Consider the following 24,673-nt stretch of genomic DNA (forward strand, 5'->3'; position numbering starts at 1 on the left):
TTCACTCTCAATATTCTGGGATCTCTCAGAAGATTTAATATCATCATTTTTAGGGCTTAAAGAAGCCTCTGGTTTTAAAATGTCTATACGCAAATCACTTAGTGTTTCTACAGCTAGTTTTATGTCCACTGATGTTACAGCTTGGTCCAAATTTTTTACCTGGCCTGGCATTTCACTCGGCTCTTCCACTGAAGACTGTCCCAGTACATTTTCCTCTATCACATCGTCCCTAGTCTGTTGGTCTTCCGCCATCTCAACAGGCACAGATGACTTAACTATTTGTTTTTCACAACCCAAAACCTCCAACTCTTCTGAATTTGAAGGTCCCTGTTCCACTTCCACACCTTCACAGGAATGTTCACTCGACACTGTATTTGGCAAAAACTCTTTTTCTACAAACGTACTATCACAAACTTCTTCACTCTTATGGACAATGATATTAGCTTCATCTTCACTGACAGACGAATCACCTTTCTGCTTATCCAGAGGAAATGTTGCACCATCTTCTTCTAACATACCTGATTTTGCAACCCCATGAGAACTTTCTTTCGCTGAACATTGGACATCACCCTGTTCTCGTAGTTCATCATTTTCCCCTTCATCTTTATTCACAGAGTCTTCTTCTTTGGCCTCGAGTGAAGTAGTTTCCCGAGGGGGATGGGAGTACACTTCATTTGATACGGAAACTAAATTAGCTGGATGGGGTGTGGCCCAAGAATCATCAGGAGTGGCAAGACCTGCTGCCACTAATTCATCAGCAACACTGGTACCATCTGGTTTTGATATTGACACCCAGTACCGTGACTCTCCATCTATACCATCACACACTTTTGACTCATCAGACACTTGGCCATGGAATATGCAGGACAGCTTTTCTAGGAAGAAATATTTCTCCAAAGAATTCTCAGGGTGTCCTGGAAAGGGCCATCCATCACCAATTGGGTTAACACCTCTGAGGGCACATGGAATCGCTTGGGGACTCTTGTTCTTAAAGCAAGGGTCAGCTGTCCAAACCTGTGATTGTGTCAGGGATTCACGATTTCCATAGTCAATATATTGAACCTTGACCTGTAATGGATACAACATTTATTACTAAATTGTTATATAAATAACTATTCTCCAAAGCACTAAAATATTTTAACATACAAATATAATCTTCCCTCAACAAGTGATATAAATAAAGGAGAAAATTAGCATTCGATTATAGTTTCCACATACATGGAGAGTAAGTCTGACATTTAAAAAACCTATCCAAGAAAACTTTGACACAGTTTAGCAGCAAAACCTAAACTTTCAGGGCTAAAAATGGAAAAAAATCTCCAGTGAATTATAATAATTCTTTGTTTGGATTTATGACATGAAAACAGGCCCAGATGATGAAAAAAAAATAGTGTCTACATATTAAAACAATTGTAACTTATCCTTTTACTCCCTAATTTGAAGTGAAAAGTTTGAAGGGATCTTAGTAAAATTAATTTATGCAAACTCTTGAGTATCTGTGTGCAGGTTATCCATTTTGAAGATTACCTGAATATTCTCCTCCTAGTACCTCAAAATTAATAAAATCACAATTGTCAAGATAATCAAATACTTTGCAACTTTGATATTAGGCATGATAGCATTTATATAAAATATTAATATTACTAGCAAATAGCAATACAGAATAAAGGCAGTATTCTAGGTTACTTCTCTGAGACTGCTGTTTTGCACTGGAATTAATTTAAATCTAATTTTTTCTTTTTCTACTATTTAGCAACATTTGTACCAACTTTCTGAATTCCTTCTTGGCTCTTCTTGACATTTTAAGTTTTAAAGCAATTTTTCTTTACTCTGGCAATGCAATTCAATATAAAACTGAAATAATTCCAGCCAACAGCCATGATATTGTTTGAAAAAAATCTCTTCAACCAACAAAGAAAAAATTGTACCTATTTCTCTGATGACAATTGAAAAATAAGTTAAAATATGCCTTAAATACCAACTTTTCAATAAAAACTAATTTTAACTAAGCAATATATGTAACATAAACATAAAAACTAACATATACTGATAAAAACTATGGATGATACAATAAAAAAATCATTACCTTGGAGGTGCAATGAGATTTAATACCAAATTGGGGTCAAAAATGTAAATTGGAGGCTTCACTACATCAATTAAGAGATGCATTGGCTTATAAGGTAACCGATTTAGACAATTCTGTAAATTCCAAGGCCAAATCTGTAAGTTTAGTATCATATATATTTACTGTATAAAAATTAAGGATTCAAATCAAAGAAAATAGTTGTTAAATCAGAGGGAGACCAGATTTAGAAAAATACATACTCGGGTAATTATCACTAAAATAAATCATGTATGCACATACAATCCCCAATAGTTTCCCTGAGTTTGACATTTGCATAATTAGCACCACATACCAATGTATAAAGTAATATAAACCATGAATTTGAAATACTGCTGCAAATGGATAAGCATTGCCCTCTACACTCAAACACTAAGCATGCACATAATGCAATGAATCAAAATTATGACAATACCGTTGAGTTTGCACCAATTTCTTCGACAACTGCTCTGTAAAGGCCTCCATCTTGGACGAATTGAGCAAGGACAGGTGTTCCTACGGCAGGTGGCCAGGGGAATATGGAATACTTTGTAACTTTCTGGAGAGAATCCATGTACACCATCAAATCTTTTGCCCAGTCAATAGGTTGAACATAAAATCTAAATGGGCTGACAAACCAAATTACTGATACTTCAAGCCTCTGGTCAGCTGGCATTGCAGCTCTCAAACCAAAACCATTGCCACCCGTTACCTAGAAAATAGGATAAGAAAACAACACATTATAAAGCATGCCCATTTGATTCATGCCATCTCAAAAGTGAGGAGCTCAGCCTAAGTAACACCTCTATTTTTTCTAAAAGTTTATGAAGGTCATCAACAGTTTTCATTATGCCTTGAGCATAATTTATTGACAGTTTCAATTTTAAATGTTAAACAGATTGATAGGGATAACATAAAAAGCTGGCAATATACAACATGCCATCCAGGATTCCACGGTTTCAATTCAAATTAAAGCTTTCCTAACTTGCGTACAATATCTGTGAAAGAATTTATTTGGATTCTCAATGATTATGTACTTTTGAAATATGAAAATTTGAATACTCACTGCAATCCTTTTGAATTGGACTGCTTTATTTTTATATAATAACAAACATCCCCATTAAAATTATTTTTGGGAGGGAAATGACTCCTTGCACTGACTCACCTTGTCTATTGCACCAAATTGTTGATTAATACAGTCTTCAGTGCCAGCATGCTTCAGCAACACCTCCATATGTTCACTCCCAGAAGCTTTTGCAACAAACAATGCTTCCAATGAAATCTCTGGGTCAGTCATAGCAGTTTCAAATTCAATTTCCTTATTTGTATCCATCACAAAGCCATCCATAATACCCAAGAGGCAGCATGGAATTGCTTGAGCAGGAAAAGTCGTAAGTGCAGGAATCAAGTCCTTGATACCGCTCTCTTCGACTTCAGCTTCATTGCCATAGTCTATAAATTTCACATTGACCACAAATCCAGAGCCTGTTTCCTTAACTTTGGGTTCATGTAGAACCTGTGCTCTGTACCAAACAGAGTCTTCGGCAAACAGAGCAGCACAAAACATGCCTGGTCTCAATCCAAACATCCTCAGAGTACTCTCACATGGTGGTGCAACTATGGACAGGAAAATGAAAACTGGATGAAACAAAGTTACTTAAAATTTATCTACAACAGTTATGTGAAAATCAGTCTAACTCTTCTATGTGCTCTGGAAAAAACCATTAACAATGAGTCATCTATCAACCTAAAGTCCCGTGGAGGATAATTGATGACAATAGTGATTATGATTTAGAACAAAAACTCCTAGCCAGATCTATTGGGCGATTTGGCTAAATTTTTCAAAATTTATTGACTCCTGTAAGAAACTCCTACAAAAATGGGACCTCATTTGTAAGTCCTGGGATCAATGCTTATAGTTTAAAAAAATTAAATTTGATTTAAAATGAAGGCAATGGAAAAAGTTTAGGGTGCTAAAATTATTTTTGAAGAAGCTAGTGCATTTAAAAAAATTATAGCGAAACGATTGAAAATATTGTGAAATACATAAATGCTTTTATCGAGGGGAAATGATGTACTGATGGTGGCTATTCTAGAGAGAGAGAGAAGATCATTTCCACCATTTGGGATGGGTGAGTAATTTGATAAAGGGTAGGATGTTCGGGGAATGGTGGTAAGGTAGAGAGGAACCCTACGTCAGTATTTGCCTACTCTTAACGACAGCCATCAAGGGGGCCAATAGTTTAATGTCTTACCCAATGGATGGTATAATCACTAAAAGAACTACCCACAAAGCACCTTAGAATCAGAACAAAACCAAAAAATCCTGCACCTCTGGGATTTGAACCTAGACCCTTTAGGTGGGAAGGCAGTATATAGCCAAGTCACTATCATGACCCTTACCAGTTATGGGAAACAAGGGAATTCTTTCAGTTATGAAGTCTTTGATAAATGAAAAAGAAACACTTTGTTCCAATCCACCAATTTATAATAAATGAAAAAGAAACACTTTGTTCCAATCCACCAATTTATTACAGGTACGACTAGTTTCGACGCTACGGCGTCATCCTCAGGTACCTGAGGATGACGCCGTAGCGTCGAAACTAGTCGTACCTGTAATAAATTGGTGGATTGGAACAAAGTGTTTCTTTTTCATTTATTATAAATTGGTGGATTGGAACAAAGTGTTTCTTTTTCATTTATTAAAATGAACTTCCACAAAGTTGAGGCTGAAACTATTGAACTAATGAAGTCTTTGATTTGATGATGAGACTCAATGAGACCAGTTAGAAAAAAATACTGAGAAGCTTGCAGCAATGTGGTTGATTTTAGATCGATATGTGGGCAAAGGCCAAAAAAAACTACACAACTGAGTAATTATCATTGATGAAATGTTACACCCATGTACAAGTGACACTAGCTTTGTACTATACATTTCAAGTAAGCCAGGATGGCATGGTCTGAAGGTATTTACCTTTTGCAAAGCAAAATCTTCCTACATAGGTAATTTAAAAGACTACTGTGAGCAGGCAAATGGTCTGTCACCTTAAGTGGTCTTATTTTCCCATTAATTCAGACAGATGTCTTCTAAATCTTCAATCGAATACAGTGAGGAATGTTAATACTTCTGTATCTGGCTTCCAAAAAAAAGCAAAACTTGTGTCTTATGTTCCACAAGAAAACAAAGCAGTAATGTTATTATCAAAAATGCATGACTCACTGCATATTGGTGCCGATGCTAATAAAACATGAATTATTTTGGATTATAATATCACCAAGGGTGCAGCGGAAACAGTAGATTAAATGCTTATTCTTTGTGATGAATTACAAAAAGATGGCCACTAGCAATATTATTATATTTTGTAACACAGCAGTACTGTTTTACAATAAAAACATGGATGAAGAACAATACATTACGTTTTCCTCAAAGATTCAGCCATGGGTCTAATGAGGGAACATTTAGTCACAAAGGTGAAAATCTTCACATTTCCAATGGATATATTTGCATATTGGAAATGGTTACTGACCTCAAGAAAAAGTAAACAATTGAGTGGTGCAAAACACAGGCAATGTAAACCGTGTGAACAGCACTACCAGCTATAAGATGCGACAAATGCAACTATTAATTAAAAAAAACACAAGCTTCTGTAACTGACCATCTGCGTTTAGAAGAACCGAAGAACAAGATTCTTACACCAGTTAGTCCATTATTAAAAATAATAATGGTAAAGAAAACCAATAGAAAAATGTGTGATCAGTAAAAAATATACATTGAATGTATACCAAAATTTTTTTATTAAACAATTTACTGATATTTGCAGAAGATATGCCAATGCATACTGAGTGAACAACATACCTGCTCATGTCAGAGAAAACAGTGAACCTGCTGGAATGTTAGGATTCCATACTCAGAGCACATCAATTACATTTTGTTAGTAGACATTTAATATTCATAGCACAGTGAACCCTATTCATAACCACCCAAATCAAATAACCACATTCTTAAATGCCTAAAAATATTAAAGCATTATTTCAAAATGTAAGGAAATTTTTTTAAATTCAATAAATACCTTCTTCTTCCTCTGTAGTACACACTGTGGCTAATTTGCTCATTACTTCCTGAAGTTCCATAGCTGATTCTTTAGGTTGGCAATAGAACTCTCTGCGGCTGACAACATGAACAATATCTACATCCACTTCGGAGCCCATTGCAAAATCAAGTTTTGGTATACCAGTAAGAGAGCCAGTCTTGTTATCACTTTGTTCAAAAAACTCTGAAACCTAAATATTAAAAGAGGTTTAGAGGAAATTAAGAAAAGAATATTCATACAAATGTACATTTAAAAATATAACAAATGGGATGATTCCCATTCAATCTAAACACGACATTATTACATACAGTGAAGTCTTTCATAATAATCACATATATACGACTTGAATGTCGTGTTTCAAGCCATTCATTAGAACGAGTGTGGTACCATAAGTACCTGGCCTGACCTAGAAGTGGCGGTAGTTGTTTGATAAATATCACTGTATTAGAAAGCATGCAATTTATAAAGCATATGTTTCAAGTTTGAAGACACTACGTTGTTTAGTATTTGTTTGGCAGCCATCAATAGTGAATGTTTTCCGTGAATTAGTGAAAATGGAGAAAATTGGTCATCCTTATGTGATACAATACTTTAACTTCAAATGCCTAGCCCAACCAATATAAAAGCTTTTATTTTTTGGGCTGGGTACTTCTGGGATTACCCTCATATATCTTTATTCATATTTAGTCCATATGGCTTTTGTAAGATGTCAAGCTCTATACATGGTGTTGATTTTTGAGAACTCTACTCTGATATTTCAGTGAACAAGGTGATCATCAATAGGAGTGAGAATTTGAAAATGGGAAAGACAACAGAAGCGAAGTACTGCCTGTGGTCAAGTAAAGATGCTCAAACGTGAGGAGGTGGGGGAGGGGGGGTTTCTTAGGGTGGGTGGAGGTAAGAATAGGAGTGGGGAGAGGAGGGAATGTGTAGGAGATGTGTTTCTATTGTACTGTGTTACCTGTGCACTTTTAAACTCAGGAACAAAGTCAAATAAGGGACTCTTGACGATTCCTGGTTCGTTGCTCATAATTTTGTCTGAGCATGTGTCTGATCAAGTTTAAAATTTTGGGAATGACCAATTGGGGATAAATCTTTGAGCCTGTTAGGATGAGAATGTTTCGCAATTGTGTTTTTCAATGTCCAATTTTTCAAAACATCCATTTTACTTAGCGTGCTCATTGTTCCTTGAAGGGGGATCGTGATGGTCTGGTGGCTATCATACTGGCTTCCCACCCAGAGGGCCCCGGTTCAAATCCTGGCAGTGTTAAATATTTTTTAGAGGTATCTTGATCCCTACTTGAGGTGCTTTGTGGAGGGCACTTTGAGTCAGTACGCCGTCCGTCGGATGGGACGTTAAGCTGCGGACCCCTTGGCGCCTTTCGTAAAGAGTAGGCTAATACCGATGCCAGGTTTCTCTCCATCCTTTCCTGTCCATCCCTAATGGCACACATGACATCAGCGGTCAGTCACCTCCCCTTAATACTACTACTACTATTTGTTCCTTGAACCTGGTTTTGGCGTTGCATGTTGTCTGTCCAATGTACAGGCATAATGTGTACCTGTATGATGTGTGACGAATGCTGTAATTGATTTTGTAAATTCTGAAATTTTCTAATAGGGCGTTATGTCTTTTGGATCACCCCGTAAGTTTCATAGGGTTTTTGGGTTTCTGTGACTGATATCAGTGCCTACTTCTTCGAAAATGCTATGGAAGCCCGAAGAGAATTTGGGTTCAAACTTAATGGAAGGGAATTTTTTCTTGGGGGTATTCTTCAATGATGTGAGTATAATGCATTTATTTATTTGTGAATTTTTTCTTTTGGTTGGTGATCAAATTATCTAGCATATTTGGTTCAAATCGATTTACTATGGCTGGGTCTTTTACATATTTAAATTCTTTGCCATAATATGGTTTTGTGAGAGGGACAATTAGCATAAAGTTTATGAAACAATTGAAGGCTGCCATATTTATAATAACAGTGATGCAATCCAATATTTACGTGGTTTTCAGTTGTTTCCTATGAACGTCAAATTCAACTGTCCTGCCATTTCTTATTACTAGTTTGTCTGGAAATTTTGTTCATACCCTCTTTGCAGTATTTTCATGGGAGGCGATTGACAGCTCAGGTCATTTGCGCCGTTAAGGATGGACAGGAAAGGATGATGGGTGGAGAGAAACCTGGTGTCGGCATTAGCCTGCTCTTAACGAAAGCCACCAAGGGGTCTGCAGCTTAACGTCCAATCTGACGGATGACGTACTCACTCAAAGTGCCCTCAACAAAGCACCTCAAGTAGGGATCGGGACACTGCTGAAAAATATTTGTCGTCGCTGGGATATGAACCCAGGCCATCAGAGTGGGAAGCCTGTACATTATCCACCGCACCATCCCGATCCTCTTTGTTCTATATGACTACAACATACTTTCAGGTATAACACGAATTAAGTAATTACATCAACAGTACACAGCATAAGTTAAACTAACCATAACCCAATTAAAATTATGCTAGTAAATGCAAAACTATGACAATTATTTACAGAGAAATAATCACAAAATGATTTACAAGTGTGAAAGTTCTGAAACAAATTTATGACTAGGACAAAAATAACATGAAATGATTTGTTTCTTACCTCATCAGAGCCTCCAAATCGTGAATTTATACACTCCAATGTACTTTTGTTCTTAAGAATAATCTCCATGCATTCATTCTGTCCTACAAGTGACTTCTTTACAATAGTGGCACTGTAAGAAGCCTCATCAGATGATACCAGAATCTCAAATTCCACACCCATTTCACTATCCTCTTCTTCACTCGCTTCACTCACACCAAAAAGGCGACAACGAATTGCCTGTTCAGGCAGCAATCTCAAATCTGCAGGAAGTGCTCTCAAAGATCCTTCAGGCACATTACTTTTGTTGCCATAGTCCACAAACTTCACAGATAAACCCTCATCAGTGGCTTTCCCATCCGCCACAGCCCTGTACCAAACCCCATCCTCTGAAAAAAGTGCGGCACATGGCATTCCTGGTTCCACAGATGTAATACTGATTTGGGCAGCTTTTGACGTTTGCGACTTATTTGCAGCTCCACGTTCACCCCCTAAAATTAAGTAATTTTTTTGCATTTGAAATTAGCAATATTTTTAAGAGCATAAATTGATTACTAATTGAAAAAGATCCAGCTCAGCATCAAACCAACACGCACCTTCATTCCCCTCAACCACACATATAGATGCCAACTTATCCATGACTGCTGAAAGTTGATCTGCTGTGCTTCGAACCTGACAATAGAATTCTTTACGACTAGCAACATACACAATGTCCACATCCACTGTGGAGCCAAGTGTAAAATCAGGCTTTGGTATATTCTGAGTTCCATGGGATGAGGTGTTTCCAGTATGTGCATCATCAGGAACTGAAAACTGTTGGAAAGAAATTCATGCCCGCTATCAATCTATCACTTAACATTAAAGTTAAACTTAATAGCATAAAATATACTAAAATCAAAAACACAAGCAAAAAAGTAAACACAGGCCAATTTTCAATTACATGCATGGAAGCATTTTTCACAACTGAACACAAGACTAGTATAAACATACTGCCTAATCATGTTCTCTAATCACCCTTTTCCTGCAAGAATTCAACATAACCAACCTACTGCACATGCACATGTTTGACCATTTCAAATTAAAATAGCACAGAATCCTGGAAGTATGTATAACTTACATGATCCAGCCATTAAACCAGGGTTGAACAACCCCATTACTAATCACAAATAGATACATAAATGGCTTTTAAAATGCTGTGAATTTAAATTTGCCGCATTGCCACTAAAAAAAACTACTTTTCACATACTTTTTGAAAGTAATAGCAAATTTTACTCACAATTATCCAACCTGCGGTTGCATAGAAAAATAATTTCCCCCAATGAATTAGGCTACGAAAATGAAAGCCAACAAAAGAACAACCATTTCAGTTTTCCACAAATCTGGTCACAGTTTAAAAAAAGTCTTGAGCTCGTCTATTATATTATTAGACAAAATTAATTGACAAGAAATAATGCTATTGGGGATCTAATCTGCCCTTAAATGATTATTGCTTATTACCTGGTCTGAGCCACCAAATCGTGAATTAACACATTCTCCTGTGTCCTTGTTCCTTAGCACCACTTCTACACACTCATTTCCTCCAATTATTGATCTCTTCACAAAACTAACAGCATAAGTCGCTTCTCCAGAGGTCACTTCGGTTTCAAACTCCAAATCACAGACCTCATCGCCATCCCCAACACATTCATCCAATCCCCAAAGGGAGCAGCATATTGCTTGAGCAGGGAGGGAGCACAAATCATTGGGGAGTTCTCTCACACTCCCCTCAGCCAGGTCAGCCTTGTTTCCATAATCCACAAAACAAATAGAGACTACATCTGCAGTTGGTTCTTTTTCAACAAGTGCCCTGTACCACACTTCATCTTCTGAGGAAAGAGCTGCACATGGCATGCCAACGTGCAATGTTGAAAGACTGATTAGCGGGGCCTTGGCTACCTGTCCATTGCTTGGGGCACTTTCTTCTGTTCCAACTGCATTTAAAAAAGATTATTATTATAACATAGCAGGGTAGAGCCTAAAAGTATAATCAATACAGAGGCCATGTAAATGTTACCATTAATTTTCCACAAGCAACTTAATACAATACTAAAATTGTATTAATCATATGTGATGTAAACCCAATGCCACATATGTGGGGTTCCCCAAAATCCCAACACTTAGAAAAGACCTTAAGTACCCATGATCTACACACATTTAGATTTTTGTGGACATTGCTATCTGCATACACAATCAGGAAAATAACCACTGAATCAACCAAAAATTTCAGTGACTTAGGAAACTGTCAATAGATGGCACTGCATGCACACAACTTTGATCTGACCTGCCAATATTGAGATAGAAGAAATTGACCCTTACTTTTCAAATATGCTTCAAAGGAAAGCCACTAACTGAGATTCAGTCAAGCAGGACACTAAGAACAAATAGCATTTCAAGAGAATGAATACAGGTTTTAGGGAAATATGGAAGGAAGGAATTTTTTTAACATTATGCAGTATTTAAGAAGAGGCAAATGGCAAGAAAATTTTCTTTGGTCAAGTGGGTCTCAATCCTGAATAAGTGTAAATCAGTAGTGAGGACTATAGGATAAGTTTAATTTCACATGCAGCAAAGATATTTCGAAGAACCATCAATATTAAGTTTTAAAATGGCACAAATAACAATCTTTGCAAAGATCAATTTGATTTTAGTAAGTGCCGAGAAATGCTACGCTGTGAAGTTTTGTGTTTAACTTGGGAAATCCTCATCGGAGACCCTTGAAATCATTAAACAGGCTTATGGGGATGATGCCTTAAGCCGCACAAAAGTTTCTGAGTGGCACAAAATGTTTAAGGAATGCCAGGAGCTCGTCAAAGACGAGCACTGTGTCGGACGACCTACGACCACTCGAACTGATGCTCAGGTGGGATAAGTGAAAAAAGTTTTGGACTCTGACAAGCATTTAACCATCACCCTTATCAGTTAGGATACCGGCCTTTCAGTTGGAACCGTTCAAACCATTGTAACAGAGGATTTTGCGATGAGGAAAGTGTGCACAAAGCTGGTGCCGAAAGCCTTAAGCGAGGAACAAAAACTGTCGCGGGTGGAAATTTTGCAAGAAATTTTGGACTGCGTCCACAAAGATGAAGATTTCATTGATAACATTATTACCTCAAAGGATAGCTCAAAAGGAGCTCAAAGGATATTGTATCGACTCCATCGAGGCGGTTCAAAAAGGACCGGAAACCTTTGGTTGGTTGACAAAGGACCAGTGACGACAAAGGACCAAAAGGGTTGGTGGCTCTGCTGCTGTAAACATCCCAGTAAGAATAATGGATAAATATGGGTGAGATATAAAAGGCGAAGAATGACTGCATGTGACTGAGTAGGGACCCACATTATACAACAGACTGAGACTGAAAAGGTATGAAAATAACTTGGTATTTCCCATGACGTTAAAAATACCATCAAATTTGTTTGGTTTATTAGCAAAATAAGGGTAATAAGTTATAACCTCTTTAGTTTCTTTCATCCCTGTTTGTCTTCCGTCTATTTTGCTATATGTACAATATCACTCTTTACATCTTTTCCGCATTACCCGGGTCGCACCTTCATATTTCTTCAGGTAATGCTGCTTTTTCTTTGGTTGTTGTGGTGCTGCAGGAATCGTATGTTGATCAAGTGAAGCGAAAATAAGGTTTTCATGAAATTGCAAATTGCTCAGATTTTTCAGACTCCCTAACCTTTTTCTGAATACAACAAGAAGTCACTAACATGGTACCACAAATTAGCTTAATTAATATCTTTTTATACCACTTAACCATCTTTCTCAAAAAGGTATACTATGAAGACAAACCCTAGCTGAGGCCTGCAGGGTACCAAAATATCAAACATCAATATGTCCGGTCAGATAAGTCAACTGTTTTCTTGGCAGCATTGTAACTAATTTTTTTTATTTGATATTTTAGTACCCTGCAAGCCACCACAAGGGTGTGTGGCAGGGGGTGAATACACACCAGTGGTATAACGGTAACTGGTTTTCTAATGATTACGTTGATGTCAACCAAAGTACAATTGCGTGTTTTGCACATTGTCAACATAAGTACAGTACTGTTGTCTGTCCATTTAATAAATTTTATTCCATCTAAATTTTGTAAGTAATAAGTCTTATGTTTTGTAAGAATTAGCAGTGAAAGATGCAGGCTTGAGTACACAGTATTCATCTGAAAGCTAAGAATCACAAAATCTATTATTTTCAGAATCTGAGTAAGGAATTTGTGTTTTGGTGCCACTTGATCCCCTCAATGTAGTGCTTACTGGGAAAAAATAACATTGCTCGATGTGTCCATGGGTCGGTCCCCTGCCAGACAGGGAGACTGGGAGCTCCCAGGCTTTGTTAGTAATCCATGGGTACGTGATATGTAAAATTTTAATCCGTAGGTAAACAATAATATGAAATGGAATAAAATAAAAATATAGTAAAATACTATTTTTTTCTATTTTCCAACGCCGCCAGATATGGAATATTTTGCGGCACCCTACCACCACTATATCATGCATAGGAAATTGCATGCCAGGTTGAATGCGTTAAAATAATTATTTTGTTCAATTCTAAAACTCAATTTTACATTCCTTGTCAATGGCCCCCCAAAACCTTAAGGATCTACTGAATTTCTAAACTAGTATTACCATACAGAATCACATACCTTTTTCTCCTGCTGTTACATCAATGGCAGAATAGTTTTCTGATAGAAGATTCATTATGACATGTAATTTATTGGCTTGACTTTTCAGCTGAACGAAGAAATTTGCTCTGCTTTCAACAAAGACAACACTGACTTCCTCCACTGATCCAGCTTCAACGCTCTGCTGCTCTATCTGCCCTGAGGAAATGGTGGTCGGGGGGTCCAATGGCTCAAGAGGAGGAGCTGGTATCTGTTGAACAGCCCATTCTTCACCTTCATTTACCATCTGAGAGCAATTTAGTCAGTTAAGGAAAATGTCTATTTAATGCAATATAATATAAATGCAATATAATAAACATTTTTAATAAATTCACAGAAAATCATGCCCGAGTAAAACTTCTCATTCAAAACAGTTCACTACAAACAAAAAATTGAACTTACATTTGAACTTATGATTCCATTATACTTTCCATGTGTGTCTGAAAAAAGAATAGGAAAAGAATGAACATATTAGGCATAATCAATCAAACGAACTTATTTATAAATCTTACTTCCAATTGAAATAATTTCCAAATGAAGCCACTTAACACTTAGGCCATTTAAAAAATTCATAATAACCTAATTTAAAGGAAAGAACACAAACTATTACGGATTCTCCTGGTTACTTTAGTCTTTTGGACTATTATTTCAGACTTTATTTACTCTGTACAATTTGTGATCTTAAGAATTATAAACGTCTTGCAAATGTATGCAGTCACAGTCCTCCCTCCCAATGTAATAGAAAATGTAACAATCTGATTTATTCTAAGTTTCTAAGAGAGGTCTAAATCATACTTCCTAATTCAAATCTAAGCCAAATCAAATAGTAATTAACATGTTATAAACCTGACACATGGTTAAATCCCATATTTGCAATATCGGAATTCATATTTTCCTCCAATTGACAAAACTTTTATCACGTTCCAATAAATTTCCTATTTTTCCAATGTTTGGGGAACCCTGTATTTACATGAATTCATTTTCAATGTCCGCTGTTTGTATTACTATGGGCTAGAGTAAGAAATATTTTAAATTAGTCACTCATGAAAATCAACCTTAAAAAAAAATTTTTCACTCAGTTTAGTACATACATACTCTTAAAAAAGACGAGAGAGAGAGAACTGCAATGTGAATGGTTTTAGGGAAAAATTTCAATATGACAGGGCACTACAGAGCACCACTATTGACAGAAATTTGAACAGTTTAATTTCATTATCTCAGTCTGCAAAGAAAAGATTCGTGCTACAGAATGAACACATCTTACAACTAGGAGTCAGCTACGCCATTTATACATTGTAAGAACACCTGCAGGAGACGATTCATTTCATACATTAGCTGAAATTATTAGGAATGAAAATGATTTGTGACCCAAACATGATGAAGCGTGAAAAAAGCAAGAACTGGTGACTGACAACTGAGATTCTTTAGGACCCCCTCGATGCCACAGTTATTATAGCAATAGGCTCCTGAATGGACTCCAAAACTGAAACTTGCTTTATCACATCAAAAATACACTAAATCAAGAATAATTTTATAATCGTTGCAAAATTAAAAGTTGGACAACTGTTTGCACTAGCCGTATTGCAACGTAGCTCAGATTCTTGTGCAATGTTTTCCTCAAATACTCTGGAATGTAAATTTTCTCCAGATTGAAAATGGGAATATAAGGTGAAAAAAAATTTTCAATTGAGGATAAACTTTGGAACAAGTTGACTCTCATGATTGAACCATATTGACCTGGCAAAACACCAAAGCCTCGACTAATGAGGAAACTTGAGTTTTCAAAAGAGTTAGATGTCTGAGGAAGCGAAATCTGGAGAATAGGGTGGATGTTGTAACATTTCATAGAGCAAATCTCTCATTTTTCCGATTGTCAAGACACTTTAGTGGGCAGCTGCATTGTCCTGATGGTACACTGTTTCTTTCCTCAGCAAGCCAGGTATGTTTTCATGAATTTTTGTATGCTGTTTCAGTTCAAGGTTAGATCAGCTCTCTACAGTTCTTGTTTAACCTTTTTCAAGAAGTCGAGCAACAGAATTCCTTCTAAATCCCAAAAAATTAATGTACAACTAAGGAATTTTACATTATTGGTGTTGATCTTCCAAATACATATCGTGCCCTTTTTTGATTATTTAGTGTGGTTGCTCTTTTCAGACATCCTTCACATGGATTACACAGAGGCTTTCAAGGCCAGATTAAAACACTGCCGCCCATTTATTCATGGTGAAAATTTGAGGAGATGAGTCCTCGCACACATTTACTAACTTTGGTGGAATTTCGCTTGGCATTACACCTTCTTCTATAAAGAATTTTATCATAGCACAATACTCAATTTTTTTTCCTTTTCTAACAACACATGCACCATAACTTATTCAAACAGCTGCCTACAGCAAACTGCTGGATGGAATGGCTTGCAATTTCACATATCATTTACACATAGATCTACCAGCATGAGAGAAAAAAATCATGCGAGTAGTAATGCCATTTAGAGGCTAGGCCGAGAACCTTTCAGACCACCCGCATAGTACACACCCATAACATAGGTCACAAGAACTAAGATCACTGTATTTCAAAATGAACTACTCAGAAAATTTACATTATTGATGGTGATACTATTGATGACAGTGATTTTCCACAGGAAATTCACAACCACAGGATAATCATTTCAAGTGACACACAAGAGAAAAAGTATATTATATTTTCCAATTGCTTTGGCAAAAAAAGATAGACAAAACTCTTTGGGTTACACAAAATAGGTGGTGGTTAAATACAATTACTTGTCATTGGTCATTATTCATTAATAGAGAAAAAGGGCAATTTGCAAATTATTCTGGGTTCAACCAGTGTTTAACCACCTTGTATTAATAGTTACTTAATAGGTACCAATTTCTATTACATGTACTCCTTTGATAACAAAATATTAAAATAATAAATCCCAAAATGGTATTTTTTCATGTCAAACCATAAGCCAAAAAGATTCCCATAATATATCCAAATCTGCAACGAAAAGAAAATGTGGTCTAGTTGTGACATTCTCACTCACCATTAGAATTGTTATCCTTCCATCTTCCACCATCTCTCCCACTGTCTCGTCCCCCTCGACCACCCCTACCCCCTCTAGAGTCACCATATCCTCCATTCCAATCACCCCCATACCTTCTAGACCTATCTCCTTCATCCCTACCTCTACTCCCACGGTAACCTCCACCACCAAATCCCGAGTTTGAGTTATCATCATCATTTTGGGACCCAAGCCTGTTCTCACGCCCTCCTCCTCTACCACCACCATATTGCCTGCTCCCCCAATCAGGGCGACTGCCCCCATCCCAATTACTCCCATCACGATCACGTCTGCCACGGTATCCCCCTCCACCAAATCCTCCATCATCGTCCCTTTTTCTGAAGGAGTCTTTGTCCTCCCACCCACCACCACGGCCCCCTCTATAACCACCCCTGGAACCACGGTCACCACCATCACTTCCCCAGTGACCTCTACCCCCACGATAGCCTCCCCTACCAATGCTGCTATCACTATCACTTGGCCCAGAATTGTCTTTGTTCTCCCAATCCTCATTCTCCTCTTGGTTTCTTCCACCATAACCACCACCCCCACGCCTTCCACCCCTGTATCCCCCACCACCACGGCCAGAGGACCCAAAGCTACTCCCCCACCTCCCACGCCTGCCCCCCCTCTCACTGTGATAGTTGTCTCCACCACCATCACTGTCACTCTGTCTCGAGTCCCAGCTTTGTGAATCCTGGCTTCGCCTTCCTCCTCTGCCCCCCCGAGGGTACCCTCCACCACTAAACCCCCCCCCATTTTCACGGGAGCTGTTAGTGGTATCCTTGTTGCTGCTCCAGCTACCACCCAGGCTTGGATTAGAATTAATTCCTCTCCTGAATGGGGGGGAGATGCCTTCATTCTCCTTCAACGAATCTCCACCATCCCAGCTGCCTATTTCCTGGTTACCATTCCTCCCACCAACTCGTCGACCTCTTCTTTCATGATGGCTACCGCCATCCTCCGGACTCTTCTTTGTGTTTTCTTCCCTTGCCTTGTTTGCATCATATGCCCTAATTCAAAGAAATAATGCAAGTGTTAAGTCTGGCATTATTAATGAAAAATCACAAAAATACTTGTGTAATCTGCTAAATAACACCATTGTCCAATGGTTGATTGACATTAAGATTTGCTTTTCATTCCTTGAAAGTTTTCCCCAACACTCCTTCATATTACACCTATTTACCTTTAATTATTCTCTTTCCCTGATTTTGTAGTTCTGCAGGAGATAGGGCTTAATCATACCGAACACTTGGTTTACAAAATCACATTTGGTATAGACATACGAACATGGTAAATATCTGGATATTCAGATAGAAATCAGACTTAATCATGCTTAGGCATAGATTAAGGAACGGCCTGATTAATTGGCAGTTTCCTGAGAGCATATGTAGATTCGGATTATGGCTTAGTATTATTGAAGTGTTAAGTCAAATTAAAGAGAATGAATCAGGGAACAAGACTTCCAGAAATGGGAGGTAGAATCATTAACCGAGATGAAAAAAGGAGTAATAGCTGGCTGTCAAGAAATTTATGAATGAGGGCTAGAAGAAAGGTACAATACAAGAATAAAAGGAACATTAAAAAAGGGATCTGAAAGCTTCAAATAAAACTACAGGAACAGTAAATAGGGGAAGGGCAAGGAAAATATGGATTACAAGCATTTTTTAGTACATTGGATAGTCTGGGAGATAGGAATGGAAATAAAATCAATGTAAACAAAATGATTGTTACCTGGTTTTCAAGGAAGAGAAAAGCTAAGTTAAACTTTAAAAATATATCAATTAATAGATCAGATGGAACAGTTTACCTAACCTGGAAGTATTCTGGACTGTAATGGTCACATTTTTATGGACATCAGGAGAATTCTACCGGAGAACTAAGTTTTCACAGCTAGATCATTGATGAAAGAGGCATAGAATAAAGATGCTAGGGTAAGGCTTATCAAAACTTTGGTATGGAGAATGAGGAAACATGGTTGCCGAGCCAATATGTAAGGCTTAGCTGGGAAATTTCTGAAATGTGGGAGTGGAGAACAATTAAGAGGCGAACTAATAAAATGGAAAACAAACAAGGAAGTATTAGCATGGTGGGAGAGGAGAAGGGGTTGTTTGCAAAAATCCAAAGGAGGCAGGATAGGTGGATGTAGAGCATTTTTACTGGCGATACGATATTTAAGACTGATAGAATGGAGAACATTAGGCAAGCAAAGAAGGGGTAGGAATAAGGTAGGCATGCTGGAGAGAATTGAGGGAGGAAGGAAGTATGCAGAAACAAAAAATAATAAACTGCCGCTTCAAATGTCAGGTTGTTTTGTAAGGAGTAAAGAAAGGTATTATTGTCTAGTCTGTGTCCATCCAAAATCTACCTTAAATAGAAGAATACCTTTCTACAAATACAGGGTGAAGAAACATAACTTCCTTTTTTCAATTGCTAAATGCTTTCAAAAAAGGAAGTTATGTTGCCGCACCCTATATCATTGCCATACTACCATTTTGCTACGGGGGTAGACATGTATAATTAAATAATATTCAGCAAAATTACAATAAAATATTTGAAATTTTCCCAAAGAAAGTCAACCTGAAGGTCAGTTTGATCGATGAAAGTAGAGCTCACTTTGTATTAAGCCCACTGGCACTAGAAATTCACATATTATGACTGCGGAGCCAGCTCTATTCCCTTAGCCGCCTATAGTTTCCTAGGAAGATTTGCCACCCAAAAAAATCACACAGCTTGGGTAAAGCTGAGGATGCCCAGAGGTGTACCCAGGAATTAAACCCAGCACATCCCGTAGGCATTCCACTGCTCTACCCACTGGACTACCACATTTGCTTTATCATAAAGGTTAAAAATAAATAACCACGCTACCTGTTTTGACCAGAATAATCACCATGGCTGGACGATGAATTAGCATTATAATCTTGAACAGTCTTCTTTTCCTTATGCCAACTACCTGAAATACAAAAAAGAACATATGAAATGGAATATGCAAAGGAGTACCTATGAGAACTAAAACTAAAACCACATGACTGCTAAAAATTTAGCAAAAAATAATATTAATGAGTTCTGGTTCTAATCAATTAAAGCAAACATTGCTTATAAGAAGCTATCTGTTGCATGCTTGCTTCAATTTTCTTGATGGATAAGCTCTAGATCATACCATTACGGAATCCAGTGTGTTTGTTACATCAATTGGGGCAATAATAAATATTACTTCATTTATGCTTTTTTTAAATACAGAATAGGGTACATGGTGGTTTTCTGGGCAGAGTACTGGGCTACTAATTGGCAGGTCCAGTTTTGATTCCCATAGACACCTCTGGGCACTCTCAACTTTACCCAAGCTGTATGAGCTTTAAGTATCAGTTCTCCCTGGAAAATCATAGACAGCACAGGCAAAGGTAATGAGCCCTTACCCTGACGAGTGAATTTCACAAGCCATTAGGCTTAACATTGGATGATTTCCAGCTACAAGTTCTAGATGAATAATTTAGCTAGCAAGGACTAAGTAGTACCTATTTCTAGAAAACAAGCACCACTTGATTTTGATACCTATTGGTTTCTACATATACTTTGTTTAGGATCAAAATTAAACTTAAAATAATACACTAATTAGCCATGCCATCACAAAATAAAAACAGAGTACAGAAATGGGTTTGATGTATTACAATAAAATCAATTAAAACCAGTTCGATTACCAAAATATTTTAGTTGCACAGAATATGGGATTTATGCGCAAATAGATGAACCAAACAAGTGTTACAGGAAATAATATCATCAACTCATTCCTTTAATGGTGGACCTTTAGAAAGATAATAAGGATATTCAATACCATACTATTGTGCTGTAACAACGTAAGGTGGAATGACAAATATTACTTCACAAACTTTCCTTCCTGACTTCTCTTAAGATTCTCAATGAAGAGAGAATAGGATAGATTGAAGCACATGGTAATTTCTACTTCATTGAACATTTCGAGCACATGGGGTATAATATAAGGACTCAACCTGCATGCTGATATGTAACAAACAAAAATACCATGACACTTCTAGAAGGATTACTAGTAACATCAAGAGAAAGCACCCAATAATGAAGGTACTTATCACACAATATCACATATAAACACTTGGAATTACCTCCAGAATTTGTGTTAACTGCAGATGAGTTGACTTCTAGAATGCCTTTACTTGCCGATCCAACCAAAGCTTTGGAAAGGACGTCCATTGTAAGAACAACCGGTGGTGATAAGGTATCATCACGTAACTCTTCTATCACAACCACTGGATCTCCAACTCCCCTAGGCCCAAGCTTGACCATTCCTCTGCTTTCTAATGTTAGATCAGAAAACATAGTCGATATCTGACTCCATACTTCTGCTCCGACCTTGTATCTCACGCTCGCGGCACCATTGAGTCGACAACGAACAGCTTGAGCTGCTAAGGCTGACACAATTGATGGGTCTGCAAGCCGCAGTCGACTAATGTCATTAATGCCTTCCACATTACCATAATCAACAAATTCTACATGGACCACAAGACCTTCACTTCCTGCATCAACCTTAAGAATGCTTGCACGATACCATCTATCATCCTCGGAAAACTTGGCAAATATAGGACTTTTTATTGTAAGGTCTGATATACTTGGGATTTTCTGGGTTTTATTGCAATACTCATCTAAGAGTGCCATTACTTGGTCCAACTCCGACTGATCAGCTTCTAACTGAACCCAAAATTCATCTGGGGAATTGAGATGAGAAATATTAACCCAAGTACCATCTACCACAGCATCTGCCTTTGCAGGTTCATACATGAGTGTTGCTCTTGAATAACTTGCTGAAGCAGGTATATGTGAAACACCCCTGTACTTTTCCTTGGCCAGTTCCTCATACAGGATACGAACATCCTTCCCTTCCCGAAATAAATATCCATACTGTTTCAATGGGGGTCCTTCTGGGTTTGGAGCAACACGCAACCGTAAAAGACAACCTTTCACTATATCCTTAAATGCTTCTTTAGTAATTTTTGTGGGTGGTGGGCCCTTCTTGAGTCCTGCCAGGCAAAATCTCAGGGCCATAGCCTTTGGGTTTATAAGTTTGGCTGGAAGCTCAAATATATCTGTGTATGGAACATCACTGATATTGCCGAAGTCAACATAATACAACCTGCATGTGCTGTCCATCACTTCCATTATCGTAGCTCGACTTAACTTTGTGTCGCCGGGAAATCTACAGAGAAAAATGGGAAATAAAGCACGTGATTGATCATTTTGAATCTCTTAAATACGGAAAAGAAAAGGATTTAACGACGTGAACTCACCTAGCAAGGCACACAGATCCTGGCACAGGCGGCTCTCTTAAAGGAATCGGCCTATGAGCAGCAATATCAGCGGTGACAGCGATAAGTGTTTGCTCTGCGGCCTGAAGTTGCACGGCAAATGACAACGGTCCGTCTTCGACATTGGAAACGTAGATGTTGTGTTCGGAATTGGGTTCTAAAATTGGAGAAGTAAAGGTTTTAACTGAAATTTCACCAGGTGAAGGCATTACGTGTTGGGGAACCCCGTACGAATGCGGCGATGCTCTTCCTGCGCCTGTTGGCATGCCATGCATCTCGTACATGGAGTTTTGAACTGCAGGCGCCTTTTGCGCGAATTGAGCAGGAGTGTGACCCTGGGCGGGCCAGTGTTGAGGCTTCACAATCGAAGCAGGCAATGAAGGCATAACGTTTCCTCTAAGTAACGCTTCTTGGTGCTGATTATCCATGGCAAGAGCCAAATTCTGTGATATCATCAGTTCACCGAAGTCAATGTTATTTTGATACAACTTTATCAGTCTTTTATCATTAATTCCAATTACTGGATAAACATCGAAATCCTGGTAGCATAATTGCTGTTTCATGTAATCAGTCGTAATATCTCCTAAGTTAGTTTCTGTTAATGGTGTGACACCATACAAATAGAAATCGGTAGCTTGTGGTGGTATCCTGCCCAATTTTTCATCCATAGGTCTTATGTTTTCAACTGAAGTAAGAGTGCTATTACCGTAATCAATAAAACGAACCACTACAAGTCCCGCTGATATATTTGCCACACTTAATATTTTGGCACGATAGAAAATACCGTTGTATAGGGCACAGCACGTTTGTCCAGCACTTAAATTGGATAAAACTGCTTTTCCACCACCCTTGCTAAGCTGACCTTCTAACTCTATTATAAATGTATCAATATATTCCACAGTATTTTTATCTAGTTGACCCCATAACTTAATAAGAGGGCCTTCTCTCTCCACCACGGTTAGATAAAAACTAAATCTGTTCGCTGCCATGACCAAACACTTCTTGCAGACATTTAAGATGAAAACATTTTAACCGACGATGTTATCACTTATCTCATTAAACATATGAGGACGACGAACTGTCAGAACAATCAAATACCTAAGGGCACATGGCGAACCTCTACACAGCAGTTAAAATGCCACCTTTTGGGTTAAAAGCGTGAGAACCGAAAATGTTTTGGCTAGACAGGAAGTACTACTATATTCAAAAAGAAGCTACCGAATATGTTTCTTCGGAAAATTCTTTGTCTAAATCATATTAGGTGATTTAATCATAATAAAACATATTTCTACGCGTCTTGGTCAAAATTAAAAAAACCTTAATCAACGACGCCATTATTTGATAATGCATAACTATATCCGTAACCATGAATATTCCAATCAATGATCGTAAAAATTGAGTTATATTGTACCCCTCGCAAATTCTTGTTCTAGATTGTATGATTCTACAACAATGCCGGTTAAAACATTTCTTAGGAGTTTAAATAACCAGCGTAAGGGAAAGTAGCCTAATTACATGTTATTATTTCCCAATTAGTTACGTGATAACTCGCAAGCGTTAGCAAAGATTTTTCTCTTGAAGAGGGTTCAAAATACTTCAGTGCGGAATGTAGGCTACACACCGTATGTAACCACCTAAATGGTGAAGTAAGCCAAGCTACCAGCTACTAGCAGAATGTATCATAGTAACGGACATCTTATTTAGTTGCTTATCTCTTCCTGCGTATACCTTTTAATCGTTTAAAAACAATTTTAAGCATTCTTATGAGACAACGTGGGTTAAATTCACTGATGGAAAAAAATCACAGCCTATTCAATAGACTGGGTAAGTGATGTGAATTTAAGTAAAAATTTTCAGAATTATATGATGTAATAAAATCCTTCCTTGGTTAGAGTGATGTCATTTGAGCATTTAACCCATCTGTGTAAAACAAGACACTTCTGCGATATTAGCAAAATTACGGTCGCGGCTAGCTCCATCGGATAAGGAGGCCAATTTCAGTCGAACAATTGAGATTCTTGATAATTCGTCAAAGAAATTATTTCATGGTACACAAATGTAGTCAATGTGCCTCTGACGTAAGTTCTTTCAGACTTTCACGTCATGCGAAATTAAGGGGTCTTCTTAAGTAGAATTCTATCAATTCCAAAAAAATATTATTTTCGTTCTAATAAATAAATTTACCACCTTTGTTCTTAAGTATCTAAGGGATACACTACGTAGTTGTTCAGCCTCTCATGTCGGCTATAATCAAATCAATTGGCTGTAATTTCATAATTTTTAATTAGTTAAGAATACCCAATAATATTAAATAGCTAAAACGCACAGTGGAAATTTAATATTTACGAAGGGAGTCCTATTCCCGTAAGCTCGGAAACTATCTCTTTTATATCTAGTTGAGGGACAAAGGTTATGCATCACTGATCTCGAGTTTGATTAAGATTTACTCATTCAAGTTCGACCACATATGGGAAAGCAGGTAAAATATATGCCCATACCTATTAGGCTATTTTCAAGTAGCGCGAAGGATCCAGAATTAGAGGAATTCAAGGGGATTTCAATCAATTTATTCCCGATGCCAGTGCTGAATTCTGAGCCATCAATAATACACCTCCCAACTTTTCTTCAGTAATTCTATCGGACTCATGCTGAGAGGACAAAAATCTGTGAGAATTTAAAACATACATTTAACTTACGAACGTGTTAGGGTAAATTGTCTAGCCAAATGTTGACCAAGTGCATTTTCATAGAATTTTACCACCTTTGGTGAGAATCC

The 24,673-nt window shown here is 37.6% G+C and overlaps 1 protein-coding gene across 1 annotated transcript; it reads right to left on the reverse strand.

Annotated features, from left to right (window-relative positions):
- Positions 1-7: 7 nt before the first annotated feature.
- Positions 8-22,886, reverse strand: LOC139698302 (uncharacterized). Its single transcript, XM_071597185.1, has 14 exons — positions 21,880-22,886; positions 20,701-21,788; positions 19,433-19,517; positions 16,547-17,577; positions 13,906-13,943; positions 13,486-13,750; positions 10,301-10,773; positions 9,400-9,616; positions 8,825-9,294; positions 6,172-6,382; positions 3,267-3,718; positions 2,538-2,813; positions 67-1,068; positions 8-22 (listed from the first exon to the last, which is right to left on the reverse strand). The coding sequence occupies exons 1-14, from the start codon at positions 22,884-22,886 to the stop codon at positions 8-10; spliced, it is 6,630 nt and encodes a 2,209-aa protein (XP_071453286.1).
- Between the last annotated feature and the right edge of the window lie 1,787 nt (positions 22,887-24,673).

The sequence above is a fragment of the Hetaerina americana genome, unplaced genomic scaffold (genome assembly GCF_022747635.1).
Source record: "Hetaerina americana unplaced genomic scaffold, ioHetAmer1.1.p SCAF_81, whole genome shotgun sequence".
Lineage (NCBI taxonomy): Eukaryota > Metazoa > Arthropoda > Insecta > Odonata > Calopterygidae > Hetaerina > Hetaerina americana.